The following is a 13,433-nucleotide window of genomic DNA, read 5'->3' as shown; positions in this document are numbered from 1 at the left end:
TGATTCATTCAAAAGATTTGATCAAAAACACTGATTCATCCAGTAATGAAACAAGTGAAATAGTTATGAGTGAGTCATTAAATCCTTCATTCAAACCTTTTTTTTTTTTTTAATTAATTAATTAAATATTTTTAAATAGACTGCAGCAATTAATATTTTGTCCTCTAGTAAATAATTATACGCAATTTTGTTTAGTTGTTTATTCAGAATCGTGGGAGAATCATATCTATTTTGAAAGAGACAAAAAAAAAAAAAAATCTTGATTCTCATTTTATCCAGAATCGTGCAACTCTAACACAAATTAAAATAACACATGCACATTCATCTTCCCCGCTGCTGCTGCAATTTCTTAAAATGTTATGTATTTAGCCCTATATGTTTCGTCTGTTTTTATATTGTTTGTCAACACACATTACATCTTATGTATCTGCATCCACTAATCTTCCATCCATACTGACTAGTGCTGGCTATTTGACAATTCATAATCATTCATAATTATTTTGAGCAATAGGATTATATAAAATATATAATATAAAATTAAATTATAAGTGGCCTATATAAAATTACAAAATAAACATTCAATCAGTACTTTTTTACTTAAGTACATTAAAAATCAAGTACTTTTGTACTTTCACTCATGTAAAATTGAAAAGGAGCACTAAATACTTTCACTTGAGTAATATTTTATGATACGTATCTGTACTTTTACTCAAGTACTTGATTTGTGCACTTCTTCCACCACTGTTCCATACAAATCGGTGTTCAAACAGATCAATTTATAAATAAAACTGCTAATTAACAAAAAGACTGAATCCAATATTTGGTGATAACGTAGCATAATGAGAGATTTCCAAGTGATTCAAACACCAAATTAGGTAAAGGATTTTCAATATAGCACAAGGGTTCACAAGATCAATCCTACCTGGTACTTCTGGAATCTTCAGCAGCTCGACGCTGAACTCGTCCTTAAACGCTCCGTCGAGCACATGACCCAGAAGAGCCGCACAGGAGCGCCAGTACGCCTGACACACACACATCAGTTCATCATGCCTCAACAATAAATGACACATTAATTATTCAGACTAATTTAGAAACATCAACAAAAAGACATTCTAAAGCATTTAAAACACTCGGAACTTTTGTGAAAATGGTGACACTTTACAACAAGGTCTCATTAGAATCAGAATTAGAAAGAGCTTTATTGCCAAGTATGCTTTGTGATGGAATTTTTAATTAATCATAACTAATATTTCTTTTTCTCACAGGAATTACATTTATATGCTTTAGAAACCTAAATGTCCCCAACACTTTGGCCAAAGTTAGTTTACGTCTGAATCACATCCAAATGTAACAAAAGGGGAAATGAAACTAGAGAGTTGTCTAAATATTTGAGTAACGAAGTGAAGTAAGCAAGAAATCCAGATTTGCTTTTACCCAGTAACAGAAGGGTTTGCTGAATTATACATATGAAGATGGAGAACCAATCACATTGTTAAAAAATGATGTAATGAATCACCTTTGCCATGTTCCTGTTCTATAAAAACTGTTGTATTTTTTTAGCTGGTGGGATTTTCACCGGAATGCAAGTTTGTATGTTTATAAATAATGTCTGTTGTTCGTATGTTTCTTTTTACTTTTTGATATGGACCTATGGGTCTGAAATAAAGAATGAATAAATAACTAAATATTCAAATATTCAAATCATCACAGAAGTGAAACGTGGAACAGTTAGTTAATGCGTTCATGACCTCAAGGCTAGATTACTGGGTGGATGCCCTGCACGCTTAATAAACAAACTCCAGCTGGTCCAAAACTTACTAGAACCAGGAAGTATGACCATATTAGCCCAATTGTGTCAACACTGCATTGGCTCCCTATTAAACATTGTATACATTTTTAAATCTTGCTAATTACTTACAAAGCACTAAATGGTTTAGCTCCCCAGTACTTGTACGAGCTCTTAACGCATTATAGTCCTTCACGTCTATTGCGATCTCAGAATTCAGGCCAGCTGATAATACCTAGAATATCAAAATCAACCACAGGCGGTAGATCCTTCTCCTATTTGGCACCTAAACTCTGGAACAATCTTCCTAGCATTGTTCGGGAAGCAGACACACTCTGTCAGTTTAAATCTAGACTAAAAACACATCTCTTTAACCTGGCACGTATAGATAAATGAACTAAATTAATAACTAATGATTTTACAATGGAAATAAATCAATACTGAACTTACTTAAGCTTGACAATGACACTATTTTCTTCTAGAGCTGCTGTACAGCCAAAATTATGTTCCTGTTATCACTGTAAAGCTGCTTTGACACAATCTGTATTGTAAAAAGTGATATATAAATAAAGGTGACTTGATTTGATTTGACAAGTACTGAGATAAAAGTCTACAGTTAGGATATATTCACTTGGCGCTTCAAATAATGGCTGTTTAAATTCAATTACATCGTTATGCCACTAGGTGGCGACAAGTGACTTAAACGTATCATTCATTCAAAAGATTTATTTTAAAAACACTGATTCATTCAGTAATTAAACAAGTATTTATTAAGAAGTCATTGAATTCATCCAAAACCATTTTTTTTAAAATAATTCTTTCAAATTAATTAACCATCTGGTCCTCTTCGGTCAAAAATGACAAAAATTTTGTGTTTTGAAATTGTAATTTTTTTTTTTTTTTGCTTCATCGGAGTGGGATGACACTTGGTGACTTTTGTTGCATTAGCTATCGAAAAGAAAAAACAGTCACACTTGACTCAAAAATGACAGACAGAAAATGAACGGGAAATATGAAAAAATATGAAAACTCATAGAATCTTATTCTGGTAAAAACTACAAATCAGCAACTGTGCAGAAAAAACTGCACAGCAATGAAGGGGTGACTCTAAAATGTCAAGAGTACCAAACAGACACACTCACACAGACACATATATACAACACACTATTATACAGGTGCTGGTCATATAATTAGAATATCATCAAAAAGTTGATTTATTTCACTAATTACATTCAAAAAGTGAAATTTGTATATTATATTCATTCATTACACACAGACTGATATATTTCAAATGTTTATTTCTTTTAATTTTGATGATTATAACTGACAACTAAGGAAAATCCCAAATTCAGTATCTCAGAAAATTAGAATATTACTTAAGACCAATACAAAGAAAGGATTTTTAGAAATCTTGGCCAACTGAAAAGTATGAACATGAAAAGTATGAGCATGTACAGCACTCAATACTTAGTTGGGGCTCCTTTTGCCTGAATTACTGCAGCAATGCGGCGTGGCATGGAGTCGATCAGTCTGTGGCACTGCTCAGGTGTTATTAGAGCCCAGGTTGCTCTGATAGTGGCCTTCAGCTCTTCTGCATTGTTGGATCTGGCATATCGCATCTTCCTCTTCACAATACCCCATAGATTTTCTATGGGGTTAAGGTCAGGTGAGTTTGCTGGCCAATTAAGAACAGGGATACCATGGTCCTTAAACCAGGTACTGGTAGCTTTGGCACTGTGTGCAGGTGCCAAGTCCTGTTGGAAAATGAAATCTGCATCTCCATAAAGTTGGTCAGCAGCAGGAAGCATGAAGTGCTCTAAAACTTCCTGGTATACGGCTACGTTGACCTTGGACCTCAGAAAACACAGTGGACCAACACCAGCAGATGACACGGCACCCCAAACCATCACTGACTGTGGAAACTTTACACTGGACCTCAAGCAATGTGGATTGTGTGCCTCTCCTCTCTTCCTCCAGACTCTGGAACCCTGATTTCCAAAGGAAATGCAAAATTTACTTTCATCAGAGAACATAACTTTGGAGCACTCAGCAGTAGTCCAGTCCTTTTTGTCTTTAGCCCAGGCGAGACGCTTCTGACGCTGTCTGTTGTTCAAGAGTGGCTTGACATGACAGCTGAAACCCATGTCTTGCATACGTCTGTGCGTAGTGGTTCTTGAAGCACTGACTCCAGCTGCAGTCCACTCTTTGTGAATCTCCCCCACATTTTTGAATGGGTTTTGTTTCACAATCCTCTTCAGGGTGCGGTTATCCCTATTGCTTGTACACTTTTTTCTACCACATCTTTTCCTTCCCTTCGCCTTTCTATTAATGTGCTTGGACACAAAGCTCTGTGAACAGCCAGCCTCTTTTGCAATGACCTTTTGTGTCTTGCCCTCCTTGTGCAAGGTGTCAATGGTCGTCTTTTGGACAACTGTCAAGTCAGCAGTCTTCCCCATGATTGTGTAGCCTACAGAACTAGACTGAGAGACCATTTAAAGGCCTTTGCAGGTGTTTTGAGTTAATTAGCTGATTAGAGTGTGGCACCAGGTGTCTTCAAAGTTGAACCTTTTCACAATATTCTAATTTTCTGAGATACAGAATTTGGGATTTTCCTTAGTTGTCAGTTATAATCATCAAAATTAAAAGAAATAAACATTTGAAATATATCAGTCTGTGTGTAATGAATGAATATAATATACAAGTTTCACTTTTTGAATGGAATTAGTCAAATAAATCAACTTTTTGATGATATTCTAATTATATGACCAGCACCTGTACACACACAAATGAACCGGTGTGGCTGTAACAGTATGGTCAAATTGAGCCAAAAGCCTCAAATAAGAGGTTGAAATCAGATCAGACCCAGATTTGTTAAGCTGAGATAAAGCATACCTGCTCATTTTTGTTACATTTTTATTGAAATTTGACGTTATGTGTAACAAAATGTCTATATCTGTGTTCAGGTTTGACTGTAGTAAAAATAATGCAAAAACGGACACTTCAAAAAAAAAAAAAAATCTAAACCTTGACAAAGAGTAGTCTTTCAGAATGTCTAAGTATGAATCCAAATCCACAACTTAATAAAAATAAGTATTTATGTCTAAAAACCAATAGAGAATTTATAAGCCACTTTATTTAGAACTATACAGGCATCTAGTGGTCACACCATGGCATTATATGTGTTTTTCTTGTTTTACTCCAACCAGATGGCACTAATCTACCTTCAAAAAATTGGATTTTAAATGCCTCGTCTCCATTTTAACATGGAATACTGCTTTAATTGAATTTTAATATATATTATTAAAAAAAATTGTATATTTTCAATGGGGAAAATAACTAATAAAAATTGTATAAATATTGCATAGTATAATAAAATACTCTCAAAATTTTAAATAATAATTAAAAAATAATATTGAACAAAAATATATTACATTGGTTTTCCTGAAAAACAATGTAGTTACATTTCAAGGCTTCGGTCATTTTTGATCGCGAAGGAGCCGAGTGTGACCCCTAAACGAAGGGTAAACATTGTTTCCAGCAATTAATATTTTGTCAAAACTTATATAGTAAATTAAATGTTATTTTGTGTAGTTGTCTATTGAGAATCGTGGGAGAATCATGATCTCTATTTGAAACCAAAAAAAATCGTGATTCTCATTTTATCCAGAATCGTGCAGCTCTATTTTACACAACATTATTGTTTTAAAATTGATGTTCCTCGTAATCTTGAATCAGAATATCTTCCCCTCCCTCTTGCAGCATCTCTTCTCTTCTCTGATGACGAGGGCGGGGCAACCTGTCACTCACATGAGATCCACCAATAGCAAACCACAACCATCCAATCAATTACCCACAGACAAAATCAAGCCCCGCCCTACATTTGTTCTTGTTTGAGAAGCGTTTCACTCTGATATACGACACAATAGGGGAGAAAAGACAAACACTGACCTGATTGACTATCTGAGGGTCTTCATCTTTAAAGGTGAGGAGGGTGAGGTCACAGGAGCGGGTCAAAGGTTGGTGCATGTGCCACGGCTGCCCGTCAACCAGAGCCAGAGCAGAACTCTTAACATGCCACTCCGTCAGATCTGAAAGAGACGAGAAACATTAGAACAGGATGCTTAAATCTGTGTGTACAGAACGTCTATTTGAGTCACACAGGAAGTGAACACTGAAAATGGACATCATTCATATCACAAATATTACGCCAAAATGTGTATGCTGTTTCAAAAACCACTGATTATTTACTACACAGTGAAGAATGGTGATAATATCGTATGGTGATTCACTCACGGCGCGTGCAGCTGTGTGGCGTCGACACGCCTCGGTTCATGACCAGCAGGGTCCCCTGTAGGCCGGGCCCCCGTAGGGTCACCTCGATCTTCTCTGTGCGCGGAAACAGAGATCTCTGACGCTCTTGCTCTTTAGAGAACAAGGCGCTGCGATGACTGCGCAGTTCTGCAGACGACAGACGTGCAGCCGCTGCGCTTGACGCCAGACCTGCAACACAAATATATATATATACACTATTGTAAGTGATGTAATAAAGTATTATACTAAATTATAATTTTATATACACACACACACACATACATACATATATGTATATATATATATATATATATATATATATATTACAATATCATATTATATATTGTAATTAATACCATAGTACCATAGTACTGTCATAAAATTAGATATTATCACGGTACTTTATTTTTAGTGTAAATCATCTACAGTAAAATCTGTAACTGGTTTTGACGCAGGTTAAATGAGAAGTTGATATTTGGTAGTTGTAGTTTTATTTGACAGACATCATCAGTATGTGAAGGTCAGTTGTTTGATCATTTGTGTTTCATCATGATCGACTTACGGCGCTGAAGCATCTGACAGACTGTCCGAGCAGCCATGAGCGGTCACACAGAGATTTCCTCCGCAATATAAACTGATAAATACAAAATATAGAGAAAAGGTATTCAATAATCCTGCTAACTGACTGAAATCAGCGACATGCTTGTACGGTTTCCGGCTGGAGCGCTGCAGCGATAATAACATTCCGTGCGAGGTGAAGGAACAGGCGTTTAGGGTTCCGCTTTGGGTGACTGCTTTCAACAAGCTCCAAAATAGTTACAGTCATGTTTTATCATAATTTGCAATTTATTATTAAGTATTTATTATTATAACTGTTAGAAGAACAGGTCAATTATACACTCTTGAGTGTCAAACAACTTTAAAGGGGTTTTCTAGGTTATAAGCTAGTATTTTTATAGCACATCACATCACAGGAAAAATATATAGATATAGTTTTTGCCTTCTGAATAACATTAAACTGTTTATAGAACTGTAATTTTAAATCTAGACAGTTTGTCCTAAAACTCCCTCACTGTTTTTCTACAATAATTTATGAATTTGCCAAAAGCAGCTTAAGTTATTATTAAACCTCTTCAAACAATCAGACATTATCATTGTTAAACACAAACACAATAAATCCAAGCAGCATACACTGAAAGAGAAAATATATATTTAAAAATGAATAAATAAGGATAATATAATTACTTACAAATAATAAATATCAAAAATATAAAGGCAAATTATAACAAATTCAACTAAACTTAATTGCAATATATACTGCAACAAAGTTGCTACATTTCCAGCTAACAGGGAACGTTCTCAGAACGTTCTGGCAAGGTTCTCTCAAAGTTCTTCCAGTAACGATAACAGAACGTTTGTTCAAAGTTATCTGGCGTTTAATAATGCTCTCAAAACTTTAGCACAAAAACATTATTTATACATCGTTCATGGAACGTAGATTTCTGAATTGTTTTAGTTGGACATTCATCTAACGTTTTTTAAATGTTACTACTTGTTTAAGAACGTTCAGAGAACATTCAAAAGTAACGTTCCATTAATGTTTGCAAAATGATAAAATGGAATGTTCCCTTAACGTTCGTATAAACAAACAAACAAACAAAACATTTTTAAAACTGGGAACGTTTTAAAAACGTTTCAGAGAACATTCAGTAACGTTTTAATAACGTAATGGGAACATTTGCAAAGTTCAGAACATATTTTCGTTATCAGGGTAAGGACTGCAACGATTGCATATTTCATGAAGTTTGTAAACTCAAAATCTTGAAAAACAAATGATTTCTCGAAGTTGTAAATAAAAGTGTACTTTTTACAAGAAAATACAGTTTCGGTCTTTCTACTTCAAAACTTTGTTTAATTCAATGTGTTCCTTGCTGTTTCTTTGTAATTATTTGTTAAATTTACAAGCAATTTCTGAATGAAAATTGTAAAAGTGTAGCAGCAGCTTCAACACTCAAAAAATGTTAATCACAGACCTTACTTTACTCATTAAACTAAGATCGACGATTCGATTTTTACTAACTAACAATGCTGTAAAAATGTATTACTCGCTGTCAAATGAAGTGTTGCTATTATAGTCAATTGTGGTAAATGTTTACAAGGGTTTGCCAGGATGCTTTTCTACTCATGCACTGGGACTTTCCCTATGAGTTTAGTGTTCATTAACGTTCTCAACGGGGGTCTTACTGAATCATTTGATGAATTACTCTGTCAAGAATCAGAAACCACAGCTTTCAGGTTACTAGAACAGCCTTTTAATCAGGACTGCCAGTCGTTTAGGGCTTGGCTTAACGAAATGCAACCGCAACTGACATGGGTTGGACAACGGCTGAGATTATTTAAATGCACGTATGACTATTGTTTCTTTAGGATGAAGATGTGACGTACCATGTATGGTAACAGCTAACAGACGTACTTATGACGTTATTTATACTTGATGAATGTTTTCAGAATGCTGAGAGAAAATGTTCTTAGAACAACATTCTCGGAATGTCTTTATGATGTTATTAATATTTGCTGAAAGTTTTTGGAATTAACAATTTTAATGAAATGTCTTTGGAGTGTTATTTGTTTTTGTATAGCCTAGTGCTTTTCACAATACACATTGTTTAAAACAGCTTTACAAGAAAATCATGATGTTATAATGTTTATATCATCTTAAAATCTTCATGCCTTATAGTCGCATCTAGCAGATTCCCAGCTCAGGCAAGGTTCTCTCAAAGTTATGAACAAACTTTTTTCCAGTAGCGTTAATATAACGTTCGTTCAAAGTTATATAGTCTTTAAAAAAGTTCTCGGAACGCTAGAACAAAAACAATATTTATATATATTGTTCATGGAACATATCTTTTGGAATGGTTTAGTGGGACGTTGGTAAATTAAACAATTTTACGGAGCGCAGCGGCTCAGTGAGTAGCGCTGTCACTTCACAACAAGAAGGTTCCTGGTTCGAGTCCCAGCTAAACAAGTTATTCTAGAGAGGATAAGTGGTGTGGAGAATGGATGGAAAAAATAACATTTTCAAAATGATAGAATGGAATGTTCCTTTAACGTTCACATAAACCAAGAAAAAACGTTCTTAATACACTAAAAAACTGGACGTTTGGAACGTTTACAGTTTTTGACACATTTCTCCAAACTCAGATCACTGTTCTCAAAACACTGTACTGATCTGAACACTTTGTAATTGTCCTAAACAGGTTGCATGTTTTCATTCATTTCACACAAATTGCAAATCATGTGAATAATTTTCTCAAAACACTACGCACACAATTCTCAGATGTTTTCATAATAGTTCAATCATCCAACCAAAACTTTAATAAATCAGGAAAAAACAGCTTTTTTATTGGATTTACACAATTCACAAACATACCATTTGTCCAAACACAACAAACAAAACTCTGGAATTTGTCATTTTATCAAATGCACATGGTGTGTTTTCAATTAGGCTCAAACTGATATCTGCTTGATTAATAATACACACAACACAGGAAATTCAGTTTACACATTTATCACAATTGCATTATGTAATAGGGAAAATAAGGGAAAGTATAAATAGAGCAAGAAAATATGCAAGAGAAGGGGAAAATAAAGAGGTGTGAGTGTAAAGGTGGTGGTGTGCGTATGAGGAAGGTGTGTAATGAGAAGGAAAGGAACATTTAGAAGGAGATCATATACGAGGAGAGAGGAGGAAGTAAAAAAGGAGGATAGGAGAAGAGCTGAGTATAGTGGAGGACACTGGTGTAGTGGACAGACCAAGAGGAGAAACTGTAAGAAGACATGGATATAGTGAAAGTGGACAGCAGAGTGGAAGAGGTGGATTTCAAATGAAATCAGAATCACCCTAATTCAGTGCTTCTGAATCCTGGTCCTGGTATGGGGGATTTTGGATTCAGATTTTTATAAGAAATTCGAGATAAAATACTGTGGCATAATGTTATGTTTAAATACACTTATAAACATATTTGATTAATATCTGTAGTTTTAAAGTTGTTGAGATAACTGAAAAACTTTTGCTCTGCAATTTGTATATTCTCAAATGTCAGGGTGGCACAACTGCAAATATTTTATCATCAACTGACAGGGTAATAATGTTAAACCTTAAACTGTAATGCAACATCCAGAGGACACAATAGATCACTGTGGCAGAGTGAAAAGGGTTGTAGATATCTCTCAAATACCAAAACCTGTTGGAAAAACATTACAATAAACGTGTATTTTCATTAGTGTATTCGTACATCCACAGCTGAAAGTGTTCCAAAATCAACAGACAATTCATTATTAGAAAAAAAATGCAGTGTTTTATTTTGCAGTAAAGTTGAACTCTTTGGCTAAGGTCAGAGTGTGTTTAGATCACTGTGTTAACTGTTTTGAGAGCAGGTACATTACTTTGGAGAAATGTGTCAAACTGATTGAGAAAATAACTTTCATAACTTAATATATAGGAATGTTAGCAAAACATTCAAAGAGCATATTCTTTGTTAGCTGGGGTGAGGTTAGAATGAATTATGTAACAGTACAATAGTAGTAAATCTGTTCATTCACAAAAAGAAAACCTCATATGCATAAAAACTCACATTCAGCCCATCCAACAAAGGAAACGAAAGTTAATGCAAAGGACAACTGTTTGCAAGTTTCTTTTTATTTGCTTTCAATTCATACAGAAACTGCAAGAACGATTTGACTATACAGCGAACAGGTGACTTTAACTTTTAAGCTATTTGTGATTATTTCCTAATGGAGTCGCTTCTGCTGAAGTGTGAATGTCCAACTCACAAACTGCATGAACACAACGCAGTGCCGTGCTTTATGATCCTCAGACTGCTGGGTTTGGAGGTTTGGTCGCCAGCGCAGGACTAATGCTAACAGCATAGGTGTTCAAAAGCACAAAACCCCTATCACGATTAGCATTAATCCCGAGCTGGGACACGGAAACACAGCGTCGAGATCCGAAGCAGAACCTGTTGAGAGGAAAAAGTACAATCAGATAAATCACATTTATATTGTATAAACACTTGAAAATATTGTCTGCCACATCAACTTGCAAATGATGCATCAGATATTAAGGCACACAATAAATGCCAACTATATCATTTTATCTAATGCAATAAAGGAAGAACTCTATTTAAATAGTGTGGTTTACATCTTCTTCTCCATTGCCCACACATCCACCCATCCACTTCAGAAAGGTGATGAAATGTGACCTTTAAGTGCTAATGGTAATTCTGAGTCACATTTACATCCGTCTTTTCGCTCTTATTCCCTTGATTTTTAACGTTTATCTGGAGTCCGTTTGTCTCAAACCTCACTGGCTCACGCTGTTTAAAGTTTTTAGTCACAAACCCTGAACAGAGGAAGGAAACGTTGAAGCCGCAGCAGCATGTGTTTTTTCTTCAGAGCTCTGAAACACATTTACCTGTTTGACTTCCGTCCTCGTCGTGTTGATATATTCCTCCGTTAGATCTGCCGATCCTCTGGTTTACTCTCTCGACGTGTGGCTGGTTTTAGTCCTGAGCCTTTTGCACGTGTCTTTGAGATATTCCATTCACTTCAAACGTCGAGACTCGTTCTCATCCACTTTCTCTCTCTGTCTCTCCTTTATATACATTATCAAGACTGTGACTCATCCAAAAAAATTTCCCCAACGGAAATTTAGAAGGGGAATCTATGCAGTCTATCTATGCAAATGAAACAGTGTTTAGTGTGGATTAAAATCAATAGTTCACTATTATAAAGCCATATCTAGGAAATCAAAAGTGTTAGTGGAAATTTGCCCCTTGTTTTATTATTAGTAAAACTGTGATTAGGGATTTTCTAAGATTGAGTTCTGTTGATATTCCCTCACAAACAACAAAGAATAATCAATAAGTTGATGATGATCACAGCAGTAACATTCAGCATAGTTTCAGATGATGAAGATGACAATTATTTATACGTTATCAGCCTGAAAGACACAAGAAACATCTAAGATTAAGGATTTAGCGTTTTTTATTGTACATGTATTCATTTATTTGTTGCCTCATTAAGTTGTGACACACAGCACTGGTTAATTTCCTCTTTATAATGTCTGTACATAGTGTATATTTCACCTACCTGATCAATAATTATTGATGAAGATGAAGATGATGATGATCATGTCAGTTGGCATGAGTCAATCAGGGATTTTCACTCTTTGGATGAACCTGTTATTCACCTTATGACTGTCTCACGCAATTTTTCACATCTATCCTCAGATGACCTGCTTAATGATCCACCTTTTAGCACGTGTAACTTAAACTAGTTTAAATAGGTAAATGGTGGGATTCCAGCTAACAGTGAATGTTCTCAGAATGTTCTGTCAAGGTTCTCTCAAAGTTATGAACAAACGTTCTTCCAGTAACATTAATAATGTTCTCAAAACATTAGCAAAAAAACATTACTTTTTTTTGGTACACTTTAATGTTACACTCTAAAAACACTGTTTAACCCAAGGGCTGGGTAAATATAGGACAGAACACATGTTATTTAACCCAGCAAAATGGGTTGATTCATTTTTACTGTAATACTAGCTTATTTTTTTACTTCATGCATGAATTAATGTCATTAACTTAAATCCTCTACACTTTTTTTGAATACACAACCACTGGTTGATAATATAATACCATCATTTTCAATCATATTTTATAGTATAGCATATTTTATATAGTTTTTTTTAATACATATTGCCTACATTTAAGCATGTTTAACAAATATTAGAAGTTAAAATTAAACATTTAGAAGTAATTCAAGTGTAACGGACCAGTCTCTGTTGTCCTGTTTCTACCGTAACGGCGCTGGATCTCGTGCCGGAGATTGCTCGCGTTCGGCGGGGGAACTGATAACGTCAGACCGCCACCAAAATGCTGTGACTGACTCCATAACCTGTCCATTATCAATAAATGTACAATCTGTATCTTTTTGAATAAATATCATAAAATTTTATGTAAGGCATCAGGCTTTTCCATCACGCATAAAGACCGACGCAACGCTCATTTAGGTTACTCACATCGCGCCCCTGTATGTTGCTTTGCATAAAATTAAATGATATACAGAACAATAACAAATTTATAGATAAAATAAAACATACACAAACCTGAATTTTACTGAAGACATGCACTAATTTGACGCAGCTGCACTGCTCTCTCCTGAAGAGGTTGTTACATCTGACCCAGGAGCTGGGTAACAAAAACAACCCAAACACTGGGTTGTTACGTCTGACTGAGTGATCTGGGTAACACAAAAACTACCCAAACGCTGGGTT

General features: G+C 35.1%; 1 protein-coding gene and 1 long non-coding RNA gene across 2 annotated transcripts in view; both read right to left on the bottom strand.

Moving 5' to 3' along the window:
- mrpl39 (mitochondrial ribosomal protein L39) overlaps window positions 1-6,846 on the bottom strand; it is an 11,339-nt gene extending 4,493 nt beyond the window's left edge. Inside the window, exons 1-4 of the mRNA XM_051910204.1 lie at window positions 6,660-6,846; window positions 6,080-6,286; window positions 5,735-5,874; window positions 923-1,022 (exon numbers count right to left, since the gene is read on the bottom strand). Coding sequence (XP_051766164.1) covers window positions 923-1,022; window positions 5,735-5,874; window positions 6,080-6,286; window positions 6,660-6,696 — 484 coding nt within the window. The 5' untranslated portion in view covers window positions 6,697-6,846. The remainder of the gene's footprint in view (window positions 1-922; window positions 1,023-5,734; window positions 5,875-6,079; window positions 6,287-6,659) is intronic.
- A 3,932-nt stretch (window positions 6,847-10,778) lies between these two features.
- LOC127521297 (uncharacterized) lies at window positions 10,779-11,715 on the bottom strand. The gene is made up of 2 exons (XR_007932322.1): window positions 11,571-11,715; window positions 10,779-11,115 (listed from the first exon to the last, which is right to left on the bottom strand). It is a non-coding gene; the product is annotated as an uncharacterized LOC127521297 (long non-coding RNA).
- Between the last annotated feature and the right edge of the window lie 1,718 nt (window positions 11,716-13,433).

This window comes from Ctenopharyngodon idella, chromosome 1, assembly GCF_019924925.1.
Source record: "Ctenopharyngodon idella isolate HZGC_01 chromosome 1, HZGC01, whole genome shotgun sequence".
Lineage (NCBI taxonomy): Eukaryota > Metazoa > Chordata > Actinopteri > Cypriniformes > Xenocyprididae > Ctenopharyngodon > Ctenopharyngodon idella.
Note: the sequence above shows the minus strand (reverse complement) of the source record. Positions and strands in the feature narration are given on the sequence as shown.